We start from the raw sequence: 20805 nt of genomic DNA, 5'->3' as shown, positions 1-20805 counted from the left end.
TCACTGTGTCAATAGTAGCTTTTTGTATAAGGAGAAAATATAAATCACTCCAACAAAACTACCAATGAGCTCATCAAATTCAAATGCTGTTTTCCATTTATGTATTTTTTATATTAAAGCAATAAACATGGTTCATTTGTCTTTCACTGGATGCCACATTTTTCTGTGCTGTTGCTACGAACTTCAGCCATTAGCTGTGCTCCAAGGTAAACTATATGAACCATCAACAAAAGTGACACCCAATCTATGGAGTTCATATTTTCTCCAGATTATCTATGCTAGTTGACAAGCTGGTAATGAAAAAAATCACACTAAGCAAATGGTTCCTCTAATAACAATAAATTTTCTATAAAATTATGAGGGGTACAAAACGTTTCCTTGCATCTATTTTGTCATGAATTCTAATTAACGTTGCAAAAACCTGAGAGTGCTGGGTCATCACAAGAAGTGCATCGAGGTTTGATTGATAATACAGTGCAAGTTGGCCCATGCTGCCAAGATTCTTCTCTCTTAAATTAATGGCCACCCCACCTGCCCTAATCATACAGCCCAAATGATATTCCCCTTCTTATTTCAATTTTCTGGAGGCAAGGAAACTGGAAAAGATCAGTCATTTATCTTCTAATAGCTGGATAATAGATCTATCACAATAAAACATCTGCACAAACTCAGTAATTTTTTTCCACAAAAGTGAAGCGTTTACCAACATTAAATCAATAAGTTAAGAAAACATTGTCTTACACTACACATTTGGGTTCTAAACTGAAATACTACATTATTAACTGAAGCCTACTGTTGAAAAGAAGAGAGCCAAGCTTTCTTTCACCATCATCCCCAAATATACTGCTTTAGATTAAAAGATCAACACCTTCATCACAAAACCATCACCAGTTTCTAGGATCATTTTTTAATCAAAGGAATCTCACTTGGAAAGAATCTGCACTTCATCTGGTAACCATACAGTCTGCAAAAGAAATTTCAATACTCACATATTTGCATAAGGTCTTTTCACCCCCCCAAAACAGAGTTAATACTAAGTTGTATCTGTTATAAAGTAGATTATCACACCAAAACAGAATAATAAATTGTTTATAAGGTATGTAGCCAAACAAAAAATCAGACCAGAGCTACAGATGGAAACCTGAAATAAATTTGGGCATTTTCAATACACCCATCATCCATACAACTACATTCTAACTACAGGTCTACATTCTGCCTTTTATCTTTAGATGCAGTTTTTGATACACTTTGGGATACTTTAATTTGGATGGAGGAATGCAAGTCACAAGTTCTTTTTGCTTTACAGGTTTGCATAACAGACATGATTTCTTTTCAGTAATAACATGGATTTTATTTTTCTTTTAAATGTTTAACTGCTGGAACTCAGATATCACTAATGAACTTGATTTTTATTGTTGTTTATACAATCAGAGCAGCGCAGGCTATTAAATACAGTCCCTCACAGTACGCTTAAAGAAACTTAAGCAAATCTTGCCTTAAATCCTACGGATCAGAGTTAGATTATCAGGGTTGGTAAGCAAATGGAAAAAACAAGATTAGAGTGAAGCAATACAGAATTAATTAAAAGAAAAGGGAACTAGTTTCCTCTAAACCAGCCCATTATACTTTCACACATGACTACATGACAAGACATATTCCTTTCAAAGAAAATCATTTCAGGATAAAATACACGCATAGTCTTATCTTCCCTTCTACATAAAATCAATCCAGCTGCTACTCAATTATGTAGAATTACTAGAAAAAAAAAAAAGGAGCAGGCATTCATGCTCTTGTACCTGCCTATCAAAATCTGAGGTAAAGCAAAGGTAGAAACATAACTAGGATGAGTTCGGAGTCTCAATAATAAAAAGACTTACAAACATCCTACCTGTTTAAAATTTAAATATACTGGCACAAAATCACAGACTTGTTGATAGATTCTAATTCCCAGTTAACATACCCCTGAGGTATGTTAACAATGGCTTGCACTTGATAATTTTGCATTTTAGATTAACTAAGAGCTAGGCTTTTAATTAAATCTTTGTGTTAAGACACTCAAGGAGTAGAGTGATCTTTCGTCTCACCAGAAATTTTAATGAAGTGCTGGGTTAAGGTTAGATCTCATCTCATTTTAAGTTTTGCTTACCTCAGCTTATATTAAAATTTACTACTGATTGAGACCTAAAAAAAATGAACACATCTCATACTGTCTGATAAAAGGGCTTAATTTTACTGTAGTAAAATTCTCATACAGATAGTTTCTTGCTATTTCAAATGTAAAATGAGTCTTAATAATTTAAACACATTGTGCCATTTCTGTGCAACAAAAACTGCATTAATAACACACAATAGCATGTTCTGGTTTACAGAAATTCAGAAGCATCTACATTTATTAGCTATTCTATCTCTTCACTAATATTGAGCTTATGCTGGAAAATTTCAAATAATTTTAGAAAATAAACAAATTTCGAGGAAAAAAATTTATTTCTCATTAAAACACAGTCTCAAATATCACTTGAACAATATTCAACACTTATATACATTGTTATTGCCACTAATTACTTTCTCCCTCCAAACATGTATAAAACAAATCGACTAAGAACAATAAAAAAAAAAAATATGGTGGATTTTTTTAGATCCAGTTGTTAATATGCATTATGGCCTGTCTGAGGATTATCAGACCTTAAGTACAAGAAATGCCAAAAACAATCCAACATTTCCATCAAGTGAAAAAAAAAGGTGGAGAACCACCAATATCCAACAATTCCTGAAGTCACTGAGATTCTCTCATTCTGGTGAACAAACTGATTTGTTGATATTAGATTAGAGCTATCAAGAGATGACAACTAATGTTCATGTAAGGGAACAACTTCTGTGCATTTTAATGGAAGGAATCCAAAGACTAGGGTCAATTAAACATTTGCTGTTCCAGTTCTACATTATCATCCTATGAATTTCAGGCATTTTGACTGTCAAACAAGCAATAGAAGTTGCAAAAAAAATGAGAAATACCATTAATCAAATACAGGCACTTCACGAGGCTACGATCAAAAGCTGCTCTTCTACAGTTCAATACCATTTCTAGCCTTTCTACGGCAACAAACCAGACTTAACTTTCTTAAGCGAGGTTGCAAAAACAATGAGCTTTTATCTTTTTATTTATGTAGAAGGAGTTTTTCCTTTAGGTTAAGTGTATGAAGTTCAGCTTCCATGAGAGAATACAAAAAGGTGCATCAAATTAACACAAATTTCCCAGGAGCAGCCTCATTAGGGCCAAGAAAGTTGCCAACTTAAGGCTTCATAGGCTACATTGGTACAAACCTGTACTTGAGGACCACCATCCATAAGCAGCTGTATCTCCTTCAATTTTAAAAGCTCAAACCAGCTACAAGTGGCATTCTGATTTCCCCACTGTGAGTAAACTGCTGTTTTCCAATTAGGGGCAATGAATAAGCTCATTCAGACAGGAGTTACCTGTTAATGAAACACTTGTACCCTATGCACTTTCTGTTAGTAAATGTGAGGGCTTTCTGGGAACATTTAGTGGTTTGTGACAAAAGATAACTTCTTAAGGTAAAGTTTTTCCATGCAACAGAATTCCTCCCAAAGCTACTAAGGACTGATTCACTTTAGACCACCACAAGCTGTGGAGTCTGTGACAAAAGAGCACATATTAATACTTGGTTTTGATTCACAGAGTCTTGAAGAAAGATTTGTATGGTTTCTTTTCAGAATAATTATTCTTTATACCACTTCCCAAAAAAGTAAAACTTCTGAAGCTGAGATGTCTCAGTCCAGACTGGAATCAGGTCTTCCTAGGGAATAGACCAAGAGAGATCAGACGGAGGAAAATGTTGCAGCAGTTAACCATGTTATGTCTCCACACAAGTCCAGAAGACATGATCCTAGTCCATCATGCTCAGCTTCTTGAATCTGCCAACAAAATGGCATAATTTTGACTACTGCTTCAGCTGCTATCTCTATCAATGGACACTGTCCATATTCAGCGTCACAGAGGCACTAAAATTATGGCACACACCAAGCAATGAGCATATATGTCCTTACAAGTAACTCCAAATCCAAGGAAAAAGAAGACCCAAATCTATTCTATACTTTTTTCCTCTAACATTTTGTTAAAGTAAATGTGTAAATGACTAGTTGTTGACTTGCCACTTACCATATACAATAAGGACTAGGAAATAGTCGGGGATTTTATTTTCCTGTTGAGTTTTTAGTCCTTTATGCCCTCCATAGGTACAAACAATTTAATCTCACACTCACAGATTGCATACACACCAAGAGCTTGAGCCACAAAAAGAAAATACAAGAAGAACCACTGCAGGGACAACTTCACAGAAGCACAAACGCCTCTGACAACTAAGCACAGGTCAAGCAGAGATGCAGACAGGAGACATAACTAACTGATTTATAGTCTGCTGAGCCATTAAATTCTAACACGCTCCTTCACTAACCCTTCAACAGAAGTTGCAAGATGTTTTTTAGAGAACAGCACACTTACGTCGTGCATACCTTGACTGTGCTAGAACAACAGAGGATACAGTCGTATGTTACAAAAACACTTGGCAAATGAGAGACGAAGTAACACAACATCTGATACCCTAGCAGTACTTTCCTTCAGTCAAAAAGCATTACAATTATTAAATTAGCAACCTGCACACAATGAACAAAAGAATGTTTTAATTTACAACTGTGGTTTCTATTTGAAATCTGACTTTGATTCCTTGCTCAATTGTCTTTTCAGTTTATACATGGGAAACTTATTTTCAGAATAAAAGAAAATAAAGTGTATGACCTTTGTGAGACATCTAGGAGCTCATGCAGAAAACTTGTAACTATACAGGGCAGGTAAAATACAACAGTAGTGTTAAATTTACAGAAATTTACAGAAATTTTGCCAGAATATCTCTCATTTATCAGACTGGAAGTGAAGATATTTGCAAGAACAAACAAGTGCACAGCAAGTATAATTTTTTAATAACTGTACACACTACAAGACAGATGGATGTCAATAAGCACAATTTGCATTATACTGAAGTAATTTATTCTTACGGTATTATAAACTAATTGAAATTACCAAGCTGATGTCCCAATGAAAAAGTGGATATAAAATTTATACATGAAGACTTGTACATTGATTTATATAATTATATAACTTTAATTTTCAAAATAAAGTTTAAAGAAGCATACATAAAAACATGCTAAGAAAAACAGATTAATTAACAGACTCATGATGCAAGGAGATGGTCACTATTAGAGTCATACTGTAATGCATAAATACACAATGATATTTCTACCTGAAAACATATAAAATCACATCAGCAAGGGTTAGGAATGTGTATTACATACTACTAAATGACACGCTAAGGAGTAAACTCCTTTAAAATATAAGCATGTGTAATAGAAAACTGTTTCTTACCGTACTTCTATCCTTCAAAAGCTTTTCTATCACTTCAATTAACATTTCCTTTTGCTCTGGATCAAGACTAGAAGGAAAAATAAGTTTTACTGGTTAAGTCAGACATATTCAAAACTAAAAGAGGTTTGGTTTTCTGACCTCTACATACAAAGTGGGAACAAAGAGCATTGAAGAAAACACTGTCAGAAAAATCAAGTACTGCAAAGAACATTTTGAAAAGAACTTAACTGAATATAAGTTACTAATTAACTTAATTGCAGGAGTTTAAAACTAAATTATAAATATTATGTTATATCACTTACCTGTGTTCTGTAAGAAACTTAATAATTTAACTTATAAAAATTTCAGGACTTAAGAAACATTAAGACAGGCCAACCCACATCAGGGAGAACTTCACTAACTTCATATGTTAAGTTATAAGGATCTCACTGCTTTTGCAGAAGTGAATTTTAGCATGAACTAATTCAGTACTGAATGAACAGCAGAACAAAGAAGAATCACACCTTTATTATCTAATTATCAATATAAAATTTCAAATAAGCTACTTTGTTAACCCTAATTTTAGTGAGAAGTACTGGTACTCAAAGATTTGGACATTGTATTCAAATGTACCTATAAAAAGTTGGTGTGCAGGTTGATACAAAATAGACTGCTTGAAGTCCTACATAAATAGTAAAAGAAGAGGAAAAACAAAAGTCGCAAACAATAACCTTTGTAGTATCCTTTCCATATTAAAAGAGCAGAGAAAAATTTGCCCGAGACATCCACTATTGTAACACCTGTTTCTTAGGTAGGTAAGGACCAAGTTTTCATTCCATCTCTTTCCTCATCGTGGATCTAAACAGCATGGAGGAATTCAAAGCCAAGGTAGAAGAAAATACAAAGAGAAAGTGAGTACAAAGACTGATACAGATGTGTAGTTCTATGCCTTTGGAAAGTCGTTTCAACATGGGTACAGTTACAGATAAGTAAGGAAGTATTTGGTCATTATTGTACACTTCAGTTTTAATGCTGAGTGATGAACTGCCCTAATGTACAGTATATCCCTTCTAGTTACAGATTCACAAAGTAAGTATCTAGCTGTGTACTACTTCACTAAGACTTTAAGACCTAGCAATACTAGAACATGCAAAATGGATAACAAAACTTTGTTGGAAACCACTATCATCATAAGCAAAGCAACAGCACATTGTTGAATAAGTACTTTTATGATCACCTTTCATTCCCACTTCTATTTTGGTCAAAAATGTTTTACTGGATCTTCTGCCAAGGACAAAAACCTTCAGAGGTAAAGCCAAAAGTCTTTCTTATGTGATCAAGCAAATCATTAGTAAGGGCTCCAATAACTGAATTTACATTCCTCCCTTTTCTCTTTCCTGATGTTTTAGACAAGGAAGGGAGCATTTTTGGAGTGGAAATAAAGAACAGGTTAAAGCGCTCTGTGATTTGCTCCCATTATGGCATCTGCTAGTACTAGTATACTATTGATGGGAATTTTAAGAAGTCCTTTTCCAAACCTCACTGTAAGTAGGTGCAAGTACAGGTACAGTTTACAACTGACAGAGAGAAGCTACTAATAACTTTAAAATGCACTCTCAAATGCAACATGCAATATCACATTTTCAGTGATAAAATTACCCCAACATACCTGGCAATGTTGACTGCATTGGACACAAATAGAATCATAGAATCATAGAATAGATTGGGTTGGAAAAGACCTCCAAGATCATCAAGTCCAACCCCTGATCCAACTCTAATTACTATATCATGGCACTAAGGGCCATGTCCAATCTCTTTTTAAAAACTTCCAGGGATGGTGAATCCACCACCTCTCTGGGCAGGACGTTCCAATGCCTGATCACCCTCTCTGTAAAGAATTTCTTCCTAACATCTAACCTAAACTTCCCCTGGCAGAGCTTGAGCCCATGTCCCCTTGTCCTGTTGTTGGTTGCCCGGGAGAAGAGACCAACCCCCACCTGGCTATAACTTCCTTCAGGTAGTTGAAGAGAGGATGAGGTCACCCTCAGCCTCTCTTCTCTAGACTAAACAATCCCAGCCTCAGCCTTCCTCATAGGACTTGTGCTCAAGTCCCTTCACCAGCCTGGTTGCTCTTCTCTGGACCCGCTCCAGCACCTCAATATCCTTCCTGAACTGAGGGGCCCAGAGCTGAACACAATACTCAAGGTGCGGCCTCACCAACGCAGAGTACAGGGGAAGGATCACTTCCCTGCTCCTGCTGGCCACACTGTTCTTGATGCAGGCCAGGATGCCATTGGCCTTCTTGGCCACCTGGGCACACTGCTGGCTCATGTTCAGCTTCCTGTCAATCAGCACCCCCCAGGGTCCTTTCCACCTGGGCTGCTCTCCAGCCACTCTGTCCCAGCCCGTAGCGCTGCAGGTTGCTGGGGCTAAAGTGCAGGACCCGGCACTTGGCCTTGTTGAACTTCATCTGAAATCTTTTCTGTTTAATATGTGAGCTTCCTGCTACTAAGAGTGACTGAACCACTAATAAACAAGCTCTTCTAGGGCATACATCCATCCAAACACCATTACACTAAATACAAGGAAGATGGAAGTATCAACTGCATCCAGAAGTCTGACTAGAGCACTAACTGCAGGACTATCAAATAGGCAGAGAAGCTGGGGTAACCAAAAAGCACATAGAGCATAGACACAGTATTAGAATAAACTGTTACTACTTCTTACTCAAATGGTTGCAGAAATTAGAGTTGTTAGATTAGGAGAGTATATAAACTGTTGATCTTCACATCAAAAATCCATCCCCCTAGAATTCTGATTCTTACCAACTTAAAAATAAGTCTTCTGAAATTACTTACTTGTTGCTGTAGGCCAATAATCACCTTGCCACTAGTGTATGATCGGTATTGCTGAATTGTGTAGCCACCAGTCACAAACCTTGCTGAAACACCTGCTAAGACTGCCTATTAAAGACTTACTTGCAGGTAAGCCAACTGGGCCAGCCTGTGGTCAGGTTAATTTGATAGCCTCTCTGCCAGTTCTCAGTACTACTGCCTCTTGAAGTGACCAAGAAAACTATAGTCTCTCCCTTGGTCACAGGTAAACAGGCACTATCAGATACAGCTAGCTCCCAAATCCTACTACAAAGATCGCAATTGCTAGTATTAACTCCACTCACAAGTAACCATGAAGTTTATTCTAGTCCAGGTAAGGAAAAACTTGCAGCTACAGCAGTTTGAAAACTTGCATTATGATGCCTAGGATGTTTGCCTAAGTGAAAACTTATGAAGGACATACGGGCCCTCTAAACCATTAAGGAAAATTTTAAAGAACATTACTTCCCTTAGTTTTCCTTTTTTATGTGAGCTAGATGCACACCTTACTACCAATAGGAGTTCATGGAAAGTAGAAGGGAGTGAAGTCAGTTTTTCCAGATTGTGTTGCTATGGTTTTTACCACGCATTGTCTCTTCTACCATAAAAAATACCTTTTTATTTTATCTGCAAGGATGATTTCCAAATATTGCTATTGATATCATATAAGCATAAAATGTAAACCAGAGATAAGAAAAAATACAATTATATTTGAAGATGCAATCATATCTGGAGATTAGATGAAAGACAGATAAAAGGTCTTTTTTAAACATTAGATTTCAGCATCTTCCAGTTTTGCACTAATTACCAATAAGCTCTTTAATCCACTGTCATGAAGAAAAGAAATTGAAGCATCAATTTCAGTTAAAATTCCATGAAATAGCCTGCTGTCCAGATACTGTGTCTTGCTGGCAGTAACAGACTATTATTTCCTGCCAAACTTCTCAAAAGAGTCTTGATACTATCAGGAAAAAAATTAAAAAGAACATTTTATGTAGGCAGAATAATTCAGGCCAAATAAAGACTTTTGTGTGCCGGAACCAGATGCTAAGAAAAAATAAACTACTCAAATAACAGGAAGAAACTTTAAATCTCTTCCCTTTTGTGAGGTTACAGGATAACAAGCTTGTCTGCACACGAAGGAGTACAGAGGTGGGGAAATTCCAAAAGCATCCTGACCCAACTACTTCCAGGGCCATCATATGAGAGCACTCAGCAAACCTGAAAAAAAACCAACCAAACAAAAACAAAACACCAGAAGGAAGGAGCCCCTACCCAGGTTTTTCAGAGAGCTGCCATGGAAAAGCAATCAGCCTCCTGAAATGAACATACCGTGAGAGGATCTCCAGAATACCTTTCAGTGACTTAGCGGTATCATTAGTTACAGGGCCATGAGACTCAATATGCAATGCGAGGCAGAGCATTTGTACAAGATGGGATGTTTATGGGAGAAATGGAGGGATCTAAATTACTTTGGGAGGAACAAGAGTGGGAAAATGAAGGGACAGGTGCACAGAAGGACCCAGGTGTATCTAAATGCTCTGCTGTTCAGTGCACTCATCTACCTTATGCACCTGATGACTACAGAGTCAGTCTCTATTCTGTGTGTATATGTGATATGGAGATCTAAGCTCCAGCAGCTGGAGTTAAACCATGGGTTATATGGACCTGTATAACAGCAGAACCAGCAAACAGAGCAAGTATGTCAGTCCATGTGTGACTGCCTGAGAATATCAAACCAGACCGGGTGGTTTGGGAAACCAAATACTGAAGTGGGGCCACAGATCTAGGCTGGACACCTGTGTGTGTCTCTGAGTGCTACAACTGGAGATCTTGTCTACCAGCAGGACAAGCGTATCCAGGCTAAGGACTGGAGAGACTGTAAGGACTGGAGGTTAATTGAGATAACCATGTCTCGATCTCTCTGTTTCTCTCCTCACTTCCTCTCCACCTCCCGCAAGACAAGTGGAGATGAGGAGGTATATGGGCCACTTACAGTATAGTCTGAGTCTCTAAATCGAGATACTGTGGGATTTACAGTGTCCAAGTGAAAGGGCAGGGCATCTTTGCATCTGACTGAGGGGGTCTGTCATAGGAAGTGTGGTGGGTTTGCAAGCACTGTGTGCTTGTGTGTGCCAAAAACAGGAGACTGGGGATGCAAAGTCAGTTCCTGGAAACGCTGAACGTCTAGGATTATCAATGGGGTATCCATATTGTCTACATCTAGGCATACTAATGGGCTTGTATACTTATCAGCCAGAAAGTGCAACAGGATAAGGCTGTTGGTGCTGGTATTGGCTGCATGATTGCTGATTTGTGTCTCTGCTGATCTGTATAGATGGCTGTGTGTATGCATATTGTACATATATCTTGTATGTGCCTATTAGGAACACATGGTCAGCCTTGCATGCAGGTGGTTTGAGAGGGCACGGAACTGCAGCAGCCTGATTCAGAACCTCTAACATCTCTCAAACTCCACTTTTTGGCATAGACAAAATAAAAGTGAAGTATACAGTAGAATAAATGCCTGCTGATGTTTTGCAAAGATACAGGCTCTGCTGCCCCTATCTCTGCAAAACAGTAGCAATGTCTCGGTAAGAACTCTTCCACAACAAGAATTTCTGACGAGAGAAGAGGAAGATCCGGAAAATTTGGAGTTGCACAGATAAAATTTCTACAAGTTACCATTCTTTTGTCATATGCACTGCAAACTACAACAAATGTCTTCAGAATGAAAGATGCAGACTTTAAACAGAGAATTCTTAAGATCTGGAGAATACCCATAAGAACAGTTGCTACACAAATGAAAATAATTGGTACATTAAAAACTAAAAGATAGTGTACCAGTTTCTTTTTGCCTCTCTTTACCATTATCCTCTTAGTCTAGCAAGCAAGAGAATTGCTTGAATTCCAACCAAACCACTTGATTCATGGAATGTCTGCACACACTTTATACTTTTAAGAAACTGATCTTGTATCTGAGACACGCCAAACCCCCAGTAGTCTTTATAAATGTAGCCCACAACTATCTTAAAATTGCTTTTCAGTATTTTCCAGAATCACTTACCTGTACAGTTTTTGGATTGCATGGGCTGCATTCTTTCTCACATAAGGAGATAAATCAGAAGAGGCTTCCTTAATAGCCAGCATCATAATAGGAACAATAATTGGGACCCGGATACTGGATAAAACTCTTAAAGCACTTGCACGGATTAACTGATTAGGATCCTAAAGAACAGGAGGAAAGGGGAGAAATAAAATAAGGTAATGCAGAAAAAAATATTAGATTTCCTGTAGTTTTTACACTTAATTAGTGACAACACATTAAAACACATAAATCCATCTGACTCTAAGTCAGGCTTGTAAGTAAAGGCCACGCTACTATGAAAATGTGCCACGCTTCACACAAAGAAACTTCCAACAACCAAAAAAAAGTAAAACAAATTAAGAATGAGAACATTAAAACATTTTAAAAATCTGAAAATGTTACAAAGGAAAAAATTAAAATAATGCACTTTCACAAACAAAATATGGGAATGATGCATAAAAAAGACTAATATTTTATTTAATTATTTGATACATTTCCTGCAATCAAGTGGAATTCAGATATTCTCAAAGACACACTAGCTCAGTTTTATTACTTATATTTAAGAAAGGTCAAATGAAAATATTGTTTTCAGTTGTGACACGTTCACGTTCTTGAGAACAAATCCACTTTATGCTTTACTACAAGATACAAACTGAAGCCAGTAACAAAACGAATTTTTAAACAACATGTCAAAATATTAGGCTAAATGTTTTGAAACTTTTTTCTGTTTCTTTCCCTCCCTTATTCTGTCCCAGTTCTTGGTCCTCTTTTAGGAGTTAGCTTGGAGATCCAACACACCTGTATTTGGAAGAACTGTTACGTAAACTTCCATTAATTATGGCCTTGGGACATGAGGGAAAAATGTTGCTTAATAGGGTACTTAACCGTCCAAAATCTACCAAACTCAAATTGCAGTATTGTTAATTCAGTGAACTGTCCCGCCAGAAGGAAACTTCCTAAAGAACATTTCTCCCAAGGACTGAGCACTGGTTACACGGATTTTCAGACTGGTATTACTCAATGATGAGTTCATCTAAGCTCTCAAAATTCCTACATTTTAGCAGCTTCTGAGTAGTAAGTATCTGGATGGTGAAAGCACTTAATTTGACAGGTTTTGGAAAAACAACTTGTTCTTACCAGAGTTTGCAAATCTCACCTGCAGTCACAGAAGTTTAAAATACCCTAAAATGTTCTTTCTACAGAAGGGGGAAAAATTTCCCCAAATAAAGCCGAATTATAATAATTACAAAGTGAGAAACAATACATTACAAAAAATTAACACGGAGAACTAATTACATTTGCCTGTCTTTTATAGCAGATTTCCTTAGTTGCTGACAATCTCCACTAGCTTGGTGTTTATCTCTTTGCCACAGCACCACTTCTTTTTTTGTTACTTAGCCACAACATTTGAGTTATCCCCTTTCCTACTGTTCTTATTACCCATAGCTTTTAAAAGAGTTATGCCATGAGAAGTGTTCATTGCAATCATGTATCACTAGAAACAAAGGATACAAAGTACCTTGAGTTTCAGCTTTTCATGGCAGTCACAGATAGTAAAAAACGTTTGACATTGAGATAGAAGTTGAAAGGAAAAGGGCAAAAAACTCTGTAGCTGGTGTGGGATGCTCCTACAGCTGCACAAGTGGTGCTCTGATTGCAACATATCCCAACAAGATGCAAGGTCTGGGTTAAGTGACATGACAGAAATGAACCCAGAGTAGCCTCACAAGAAGGATACCAGAAAAAAGAAAAAAGGCAATCTTTTCTTATTATAAAAACTGGCCAAATTTAAGAACACAGACTTAATAAATCTTTCTTTTCTCCCACAGTCACACGTCAAAAGCAACCCTAATCTTTGCTCTCTAATCCCATTTCTCATTGTGATCTGATTTGAAACAGAAGATTACAAAATCCTTTTTTTCAGTGCTTTTTATGAAAAAGCACTATGTGCAACACCCTGAATATTTTAATTTAGGTATTAGTGTCTTCCTTATCTTGTTTACAACAGAGGATTGGAAAAAAAGCTCTTTTAGATAAACCAAAAGGAAGATGGGTAGTTCATGGTAATAACAGGGTCTTTTTGTTATACACATAAGTTACGTTGGAATGAGAAAAGGTATTCCAGAAATTAAATGCTTGGCTGTGGATTTGAGAGCACCATTGTGCTGCTTTTCTTTAGTGAAGTAATTTTACATCTTCCAGGCTTAGCTGCTTGACAAGGTTTGAGGTAGCACAAAAAACTCTGTCAATCACATAACTTGAAATTACTTCATTTGATGTACGTATTTACATGCTTTAATTTACCATACTACACTTACACAAATACTTCTGTTTTTCCGCTACCAGCTCAGAATTCCCTATGACATGTTAGTTAGTAGTCACTTTTTAGTAGTCACTCACTTTTAAAGCACGCTGGAAAGTACTGATGGACAATAATGCTAAATCTTGCTGCTCCTCTGCGTAGCGCATCAGATAAACATATACAAGCTTTTTTATCTGAAAAGAAATAGTACAGTGAACATCACAATCAGAAAGTTTTAGAATTCTGTAAAACTAAATCACAGATTGCACAGTTAAACAAAATTTTCTTCTTTGAAGGAAGAGGTAATATATCACTGAAGTACTCACATGCTTCTCCAGTGTCTTGCAATTTACTTTAATTCTTTTAATAGAAACTCCTGATGTGCTGCATTGCTTAATTAATGACACAGTCAGACAAAGGCTAATAACAAAGTACTACCTTATATTATCAACTAGTAAATAAAGAATAATCTAAGATGTTGACATGTATCAACTGACCACTTCTCATTTTTTTTCTTACAGAAAACAGATTAAACTGCAATAGCCAAGAATTTCAACAAGTTCATTTTATTTTACCCTGAAACTCAATATCAATTACTTTAACACGTTTGAAAGTGAATATAATTTCCAGCTGAAGTGTGGTAATTTATACTATTTACACCTGATTAAAAGCGCACTTCTGACTACGTTTTGGACAAAATCAAAGGATATTAGATTCACCTTTGCATGACTACAAGCATCCAAAAGATGCCGCCAATATAACTATACTACAAAAGATGCAATGTTCAAAGATTAAGAAAATGTCAGTATGATTTTGGGAAGAAGGGTACTCAATTTAATTCACTTTACCCCCTCATGGCCACTACATGCCCAGGAAGCAGTGAAAATTTTTTTTTTTTTTTTTACATTTGAGTTGTAAACTGACTATTGGGGTTTATAATGGAAAATTCTGAAAGACCCTCAACTACAGCTGTGCTAATAATTACTGTCACTACCAGAAGATGTATCTTTGTGCCAATTCTGGAAAAAAAACCATAATATTAAATCACAGAAGGTTACACCATACTAAATTATTTGTTGTTCAACTATAGAGAAGTAGCAATCAACACTGACCACAAGAGGCCTATGCACTGAATGACTGCAGGTGTGCAAAGAAAGCCTCTTTTCCTTGAAACCACTCTGTGACTAGAAATGGAAGCACTCAGAGCTTCGTGACTACACTATTCTTTTACCATTTACCTTCATTCAATGTTAAAATGCGCTGTTCTATAAAACTAATCATAACAGGGCACATTAGGCTTGAAGAACAGAGGCAGATTTGTTTAATTAATTTATCAATATAAGCACATCAAACTCTATGAATTATTGATGAAGACTTAGTTTTGTTCTATACCATCAATTGTTTATTAGGTCACTTTTTGTATCCTTACCATCCATGACATGATGCACTTAATCAAGCTGAGGTTGGCATGTACTTACAAAAAAAAAAAATAAAAAATAGGGCACTTCTGTAAACAATAAGATGCCCTTTGCTTCTCTTAAAACAAATTAACATGTTATACCGCTTTTTCATCTCCATTGTCCTGCATCAGAGCATTCAGTCCTGATTTTAAAATAAAAAAAGAAGCCATTTCTGGGTAGAAAAGTCACTTGGATACAAAGTCACTCAGATAAACCAATGTATTGTATGCTACTACATTGTAGCAATTTGTACAGATTTGTGTAAGAATTCTTAGGAAATTTGGCAAAACATTTTCAGAAAACAGTATCATTACCAATGTACTAAGAATCTGACTTAACCAAGTAATTTCTCACAGTTTCAAAAGCATCTTAAAAAAATAGATCATGATAAAGGTTCCCGAGACACAAAAGGTCGAACAAGGTGGCTCTAAGTAGAGCTATATTATGACCTAAACTTGTCATCTAACTCAACCTGAGAAAGAAATCAGTCAAATGGCTTTAATGAATGTCCTGATCTCTTTGCAGTTTAACAGTCTCTTCTTGCACAAAGAAGATATGTGATTTATTTGTTTTAAAATAAGAAAACAGGTCCATAAAATATTAACAGTGAAAGGCTTCTGCTAATTAGTGTTAGGTTATGTGATAAGACCTTGTTTTCACACCACAAAGGAGCACAGAGAGACAAGGGGGATGGAGGGATGTTTGCATGCAATACCCTGCTCTAGTGTCTCCCCAGCCTATACCTGGAACCATCAGCTCAGAGGTGCAGAAAGAGACATAGCAGTAGCAGGGAAACTAAATTTAGGACTCAAGGAAAGGACGCCCTGTCACACTCCTCCCAGGAAAGCCTCAGCTCCCATGCCCAGATGTTAAAAACACCATAGCACCTTTCAGACTTGGAAGTGCTTTCATGCATATGGGATGTATGGGAAACCGATGAAGAGCATTTTAGACAAGACTTAGCATGGGATGTTTTAAGGAAGAACCAAAGTGAAGGAGAAGCGGGGGAAATCTGTGTGACCTGGGGAAGAACAAGCTGGGGAAAACAGAGAGATAAGACGGCTGGACACATCTGAACAGTTTGCTGGTTGGTACATCTACCCTTCAACATCGTGCACGTGATTAGTACAGTCTATTACATTTACTCATTAAATTACATTTTTAACTATTTTCCTTGGTGAGGTACTCTTTATTCAGCATGAAGGTGCATGTATGTGCCAGCAACTACAGTCAGGCCACAAGCTAGAGGGCTGACATGTCCATGGGCACCAGTAACTGAAGAGACCAGAGTGAGAGGACTTAAGTGTGACTCTGGCAACTGGAATGTGATGCCAAGCCATAGGGACCTCTAAATCCATGATGGCCAGCACCTGAAACAAGGGAGGGTCTGGCTGCCCACACCTGGGCTGCAACCACAGGCCAGAGGGCCCATGTCCATGGGTGCCAGCAACTGAAGAGACCAGAGTCTGTGAAACCAAGCACAAGCCATGTCCCTGTGGTGCCAGTGACTGGAATGGATGCAAGTGTGCACGTGGATCAAGCTGCACAGGCTGGCAGGTAGGTGAAGTGGCCAGTGAAGGAGGTAAGTCTGGGTATGGGCATCTAAGAGTGAGACAACGGGAGGAACTGACTATGGCATAGACCACAGAAGTCCCACCAGCTACCAAAGAAACCAGATGGCCTTTGGGCAAGATCCAGGCTTTTTTTGTGTACCTCTCTAAGGGCATAATCACAGGGGTTTGGACAACAGAGGACATGGGGAGTTCTGGCTAGGTCCAGTTGTGCTCCATTTGTGCACACACCTGTGTGTCTAAGGGAGAGTCCATGAGGGAGAAGCTACTGAGAAACCAGGGTAGTCCTGGTTTACAGGCATGAAACAGAGCTACAGCCTTAGGGACTCATATGTCCATGTGCCAGCAACAGAAGTGACTGAGATCCATGGGCCAGCCACTTCGCAGACTCAGTGTGGATGGACCCACACTGTACATACATATGTATACACACATTCTCACCAGCAGACATTCATCTTAAACTGACAAGCTGCTGGTGCTGTTTGTGTTCACCACCATACCCTGTGACAATTTATGGGGCTATTTCTGTATATAATAATAAATAATAATGGCCAGTCTTCGCGAGCGAAGATCCGGGGAAGGTCTTTACACCTTCCAGCCTGCGCAATGGATTTTTTAGGTGAGACACAGTGTGCGCGGAACTGAGCCCACCCTTTAATCCTAAGGTTCATCTGCCGGGGCCAAGCGAGCTTGGACGGTGGCAGCGAGGTCCTTAGGACGTAGGTGGGTTGCCTTTAAGGGCTAACGAGCCCCACCTGCCCGGGAGTGGCCCTGACCGGGAATCGAACCCGGGTCTCCGCGGTGATAGCGCGGCGCCTTTACCACTAGACCACCAGGGGCTGCCTCTGTATATACATATTTGTTTTGTACATATACACATACAAGATTTATATTTATGTGCACATCTGCCAGGAATACACTATCAGGCTTACCACTGTTCGGCTGAAAGCCTAGAGCTTGGGCAGCCTTGCCTCTGTTGGGCTAGTGGTTCCAGCACTAACAGTTAAAAGCACATAAGATGAGTAATACTGTTCAAGGCATTCCTCTTTGGTGTAAGGTCTCTCTGTTTAAAATTGGACTTGGAGTACTCATAACTTACAAAGAGAAGGAGGAAAAGAGTATTTAACTAGCCTGACTCTTTGTCTCATTTCCTTTTACTGCCTATTACTAAAAGTACAATTACAATTTCTAAAATTACTTTAATACAGTAAGTTCCTGAAAGACCCTGAGTTAGCATCTTCGCACACTTACAGTTCCTGTTTCCTGGATGGAACAACTGGAAGAGGATGGAACAACTGAAGCACACGTTCAGTTGACTTGAAACCCAGTGTCTCAAACAACTGTTTCCCGTATTTTTCAATGTTGCATGTTCAGTCCACTTTCATCAAACTGATGCTTATTAGTCACTATGAGGTCTCAAATTACAAACTTATAGATGCTATTTTTATTCAAATCTCATTTTTCAAGTCAACTACAACTCTGACACCTCTGGAGCAGCAACTGAAGCAAGCTACTCTGTGTGTTTAACACCTGATGAAGGGGCAAGAACACACACTTTTTTTACCCAACCCTTACCTCTCAGCTTCAATCTGCAACATACTTTCAAATACAATGTAGCACAATCCCAACTTTGCAAGAAGCACCATACCTCAAATAAACTCCAGTAACTTTTCTCAATTACAAATGCATTTCACAAACTTTCTGAAATCAAGAATTTTTTTTAAAATGTAAATAGCTATTATAACTCCTTCCAAATACCTAATAGGTTTCCTTTATTTACACATAAAATTTCTACCATAATGCTCTTACTGAATTAAACCCCAGAAAGTTCTACTAAAAATGCTAGAGATTTTACGGTTTTTATTGAAGTCTGATACAATTAGATAAAATTTTCATAATCAGATCTTCCATAACAGTATGCTTAATCAGTCATAGGAATACCTCAATATTTTTACTGGCAACATTCTTCACAACAGCAGGAAACAGCTCAGAAGCATTTTTTCCCTTCGCAATCATCTGAAAAAAGAAAAAAAAAAAGGAAGAGACAAATCTTGCTAATGTAATAATAAAATTTATTAGAGCATGGCTTGGGTTTTGTTGATTTATTTCAGATCTGTATTTCAAATCCGATTTCTATGAAATTGAAGATAAAGCCTATTTGTTGGTAATTATTAGAATACACATGATACAATCCATACAGCAAAAACTCTGCTAGCTAGTTACAAGTTTTGGGGGTGGAATCAATGAACTGGATTTTAACATATAGAATAACAAATAACTTTCAATGCCTTAAAAATGACTAGAAACAAAGATCTTGCTAATCTTAAAAGCCTTGCAGAATTACCTTTTGGGAGTTGGGAAAAAAAAAAAGGCACAATTAAACCCACCAGAAGCTCTACAAGTTTCAGTCCTGCTCTTTTTCCCTGAAACAATCTTGGTTTGCAACAGAACCAAGGATAAAAATTAAAATAGTCACACACTTTAAAAACAAGGCAAGATTGTTTTCCATAGCAAGTAAAACACAAAAGGCTGTAAAGTGTTTACAGAGAACAAAAACGGATATAAGAAAACCGCACAGTAAAAGCAAGATCAATCAATGCACTACATTTTTTTTTTCAAAGGAAGTTTTCCTGTTTGATCTCGGAGAAATCTGAAACCAGACATGTCATAAACAATAAAATTGTCACAACAAAGACCATAAACAACAAAATCCCAGTTTAGCTTCAGTTCTTGTATGAATACTACAGTTGCACAATGTTCTTACTTCATAGTAAGAACAGTCTACTGCAGTAGACTGTCTGCAGTCCAAACTGCAAACCCCAAAATTTCATTAATGTATTCAACAGCACTGTAACTTGATGTAACATAACTCTGAGAATCTGTGTGTCTTGCCCAAGGATGAGATTCAATCAGCCAAACATCAAGTTAATCAGAAAGTTCACTAAGCAAATACAGAATCATAGAATAGAGACCTTTAAAGTCACCTAGACCAACTCCTCTGCAGTGAACAGGGACATCTTCAACTAGGTGAGGTTGCTCAAAACCCTGTCCAACCTGACACTGAATTGTTTCCAGGGATGGGGCATCCACCACCTCTCCAGGCAACTTATTACAGTGTTTCACCCTTGCTGTAAAATACTTCTTCCTTGTACCTAATCTCAATCAACCTTTTAGTTTAAAACCATCACCCCTTGTCCAGTCACAACAGGTCCTACTACAAAGTTCCTCTCCAGCTTTCTCACAGGCCTTCTTTAAGTACTGACAGGTGTTAAAAGGTCTCCTTGGAGCCTTCTCTTCTTCAGGCTGACAATCCCAACTCTCTCGGCCTGTCCTCATAGGAGACATACTCCAGCCCTCAGATAACTTTTATGGCCTCCTCCAGACCTACTCCAACATGTCTACTTTTTTCCTGTCAGCAACTCCAGAGCTGGATGCAGTTCCTCAGGTGAGGTCTCTGGTACCAGAGTAGAGTAGAAGGGCAGAATCCCCCTCCCTTGACCCAAAGTCCATGTTTTCTGGGCTATTTTAAGTGAACACTGTCAGCTCACAACCAGCATTTAATTCACCAGAACCTCCAAGCCCTTCTTGGTAGAACTGCTCTCAAGCCCTTCATCCTCCAACCTGTATTAATACTGGGGGCTGTTGCAACCCTAGGGCAAGGCCTTGTACTTGGTCTTGTTGAACCCCATGAGGTTCATATGAGTTTCCCATGGGTTCGCTTCTTCACCTTGTCCAGGTCCCTCTGGATGGCATCCCATCCCTCAGGTGTGTCAACCACACCACTCGGCCTGATATTGTCTGCATATCTGGTGAGGGTGCACTCAATCTCACTGTCCATGTCACTAATAAAGATATTAAACAGTACTGGTATGGACGCCTGAGGGATACCACTTGTCACTGACGTTCACTAGGGTCCAACACAAATAAGCAACAACAAATATGCAGGCATCCAACAAAGAAACACGAGCTCTGCAACTGCAGTTACTCCTGTACATAACCATCTCACACTTTGACCATTACTCAACATTATACAGCTGATTAAACTTCATATTCTCAACTCACAGGTCTGTTTGTGTACTTCATTGGTAAAACACA

General features: G+C 38.0%; 1 protein-coding gene across 4 annotated transcripts in view; it reads right to left on the bottom strand.

Moving 5' to 3' along the window:
- Positions 1-20805, bottom strand: part of AP3B1 (adaptor related protein complex 3 subunit beta 1) — a 150426-nt gene that overhangs the window by 113918 nt on the left and 15703 nt on the right. For all 4 annotated transcript variants that reach the window (XR_007630479.1, XM_050328755.1, XM_050328753.1 and 1 more), the window contains exons 3-6: positions 18652-18726; positions 13778-13873; positions 11357-11517; positions 5438-5504 (exon numbers count right to left, since the gene is read on the bottom strand). Coding sequence is in view for 3 of the 4 variants with exons in the window: in XM_050328755.1 (XP_050184712.1) it covers positions 5438-5504; positions 11357-11517; positions 13778-13873; positions 18652-18726 (399 nt within the window). In the remaining variant the exon portion in view is untranslated. The remainder of the gene's footprint in view (positions 1-5437; positions 5505-11356; positions 11518-13777; positions 13874-18651; positions 18727-20805) is intronic.

This window comes from Myiozetetes cayanensis, unplaced genomic scaffold (genome assembly GCF_022539395.1).
Source record: "Myiozetetes cayanensis isolate MyiCay16 unplaced genomic scaffold, myiCay2020 scf4, whole genome shotgun sequence".
NCBI classification, from domain to species: Eukaryota; Metazoa; Chordata; class Aves; order Passeriformes; family Tyrannidae; genus Myiozetetes; species Myiozetetes cayanensis.
This window is presented reverse-complemented; position numbering and strand designations above follow the sequence as displayed.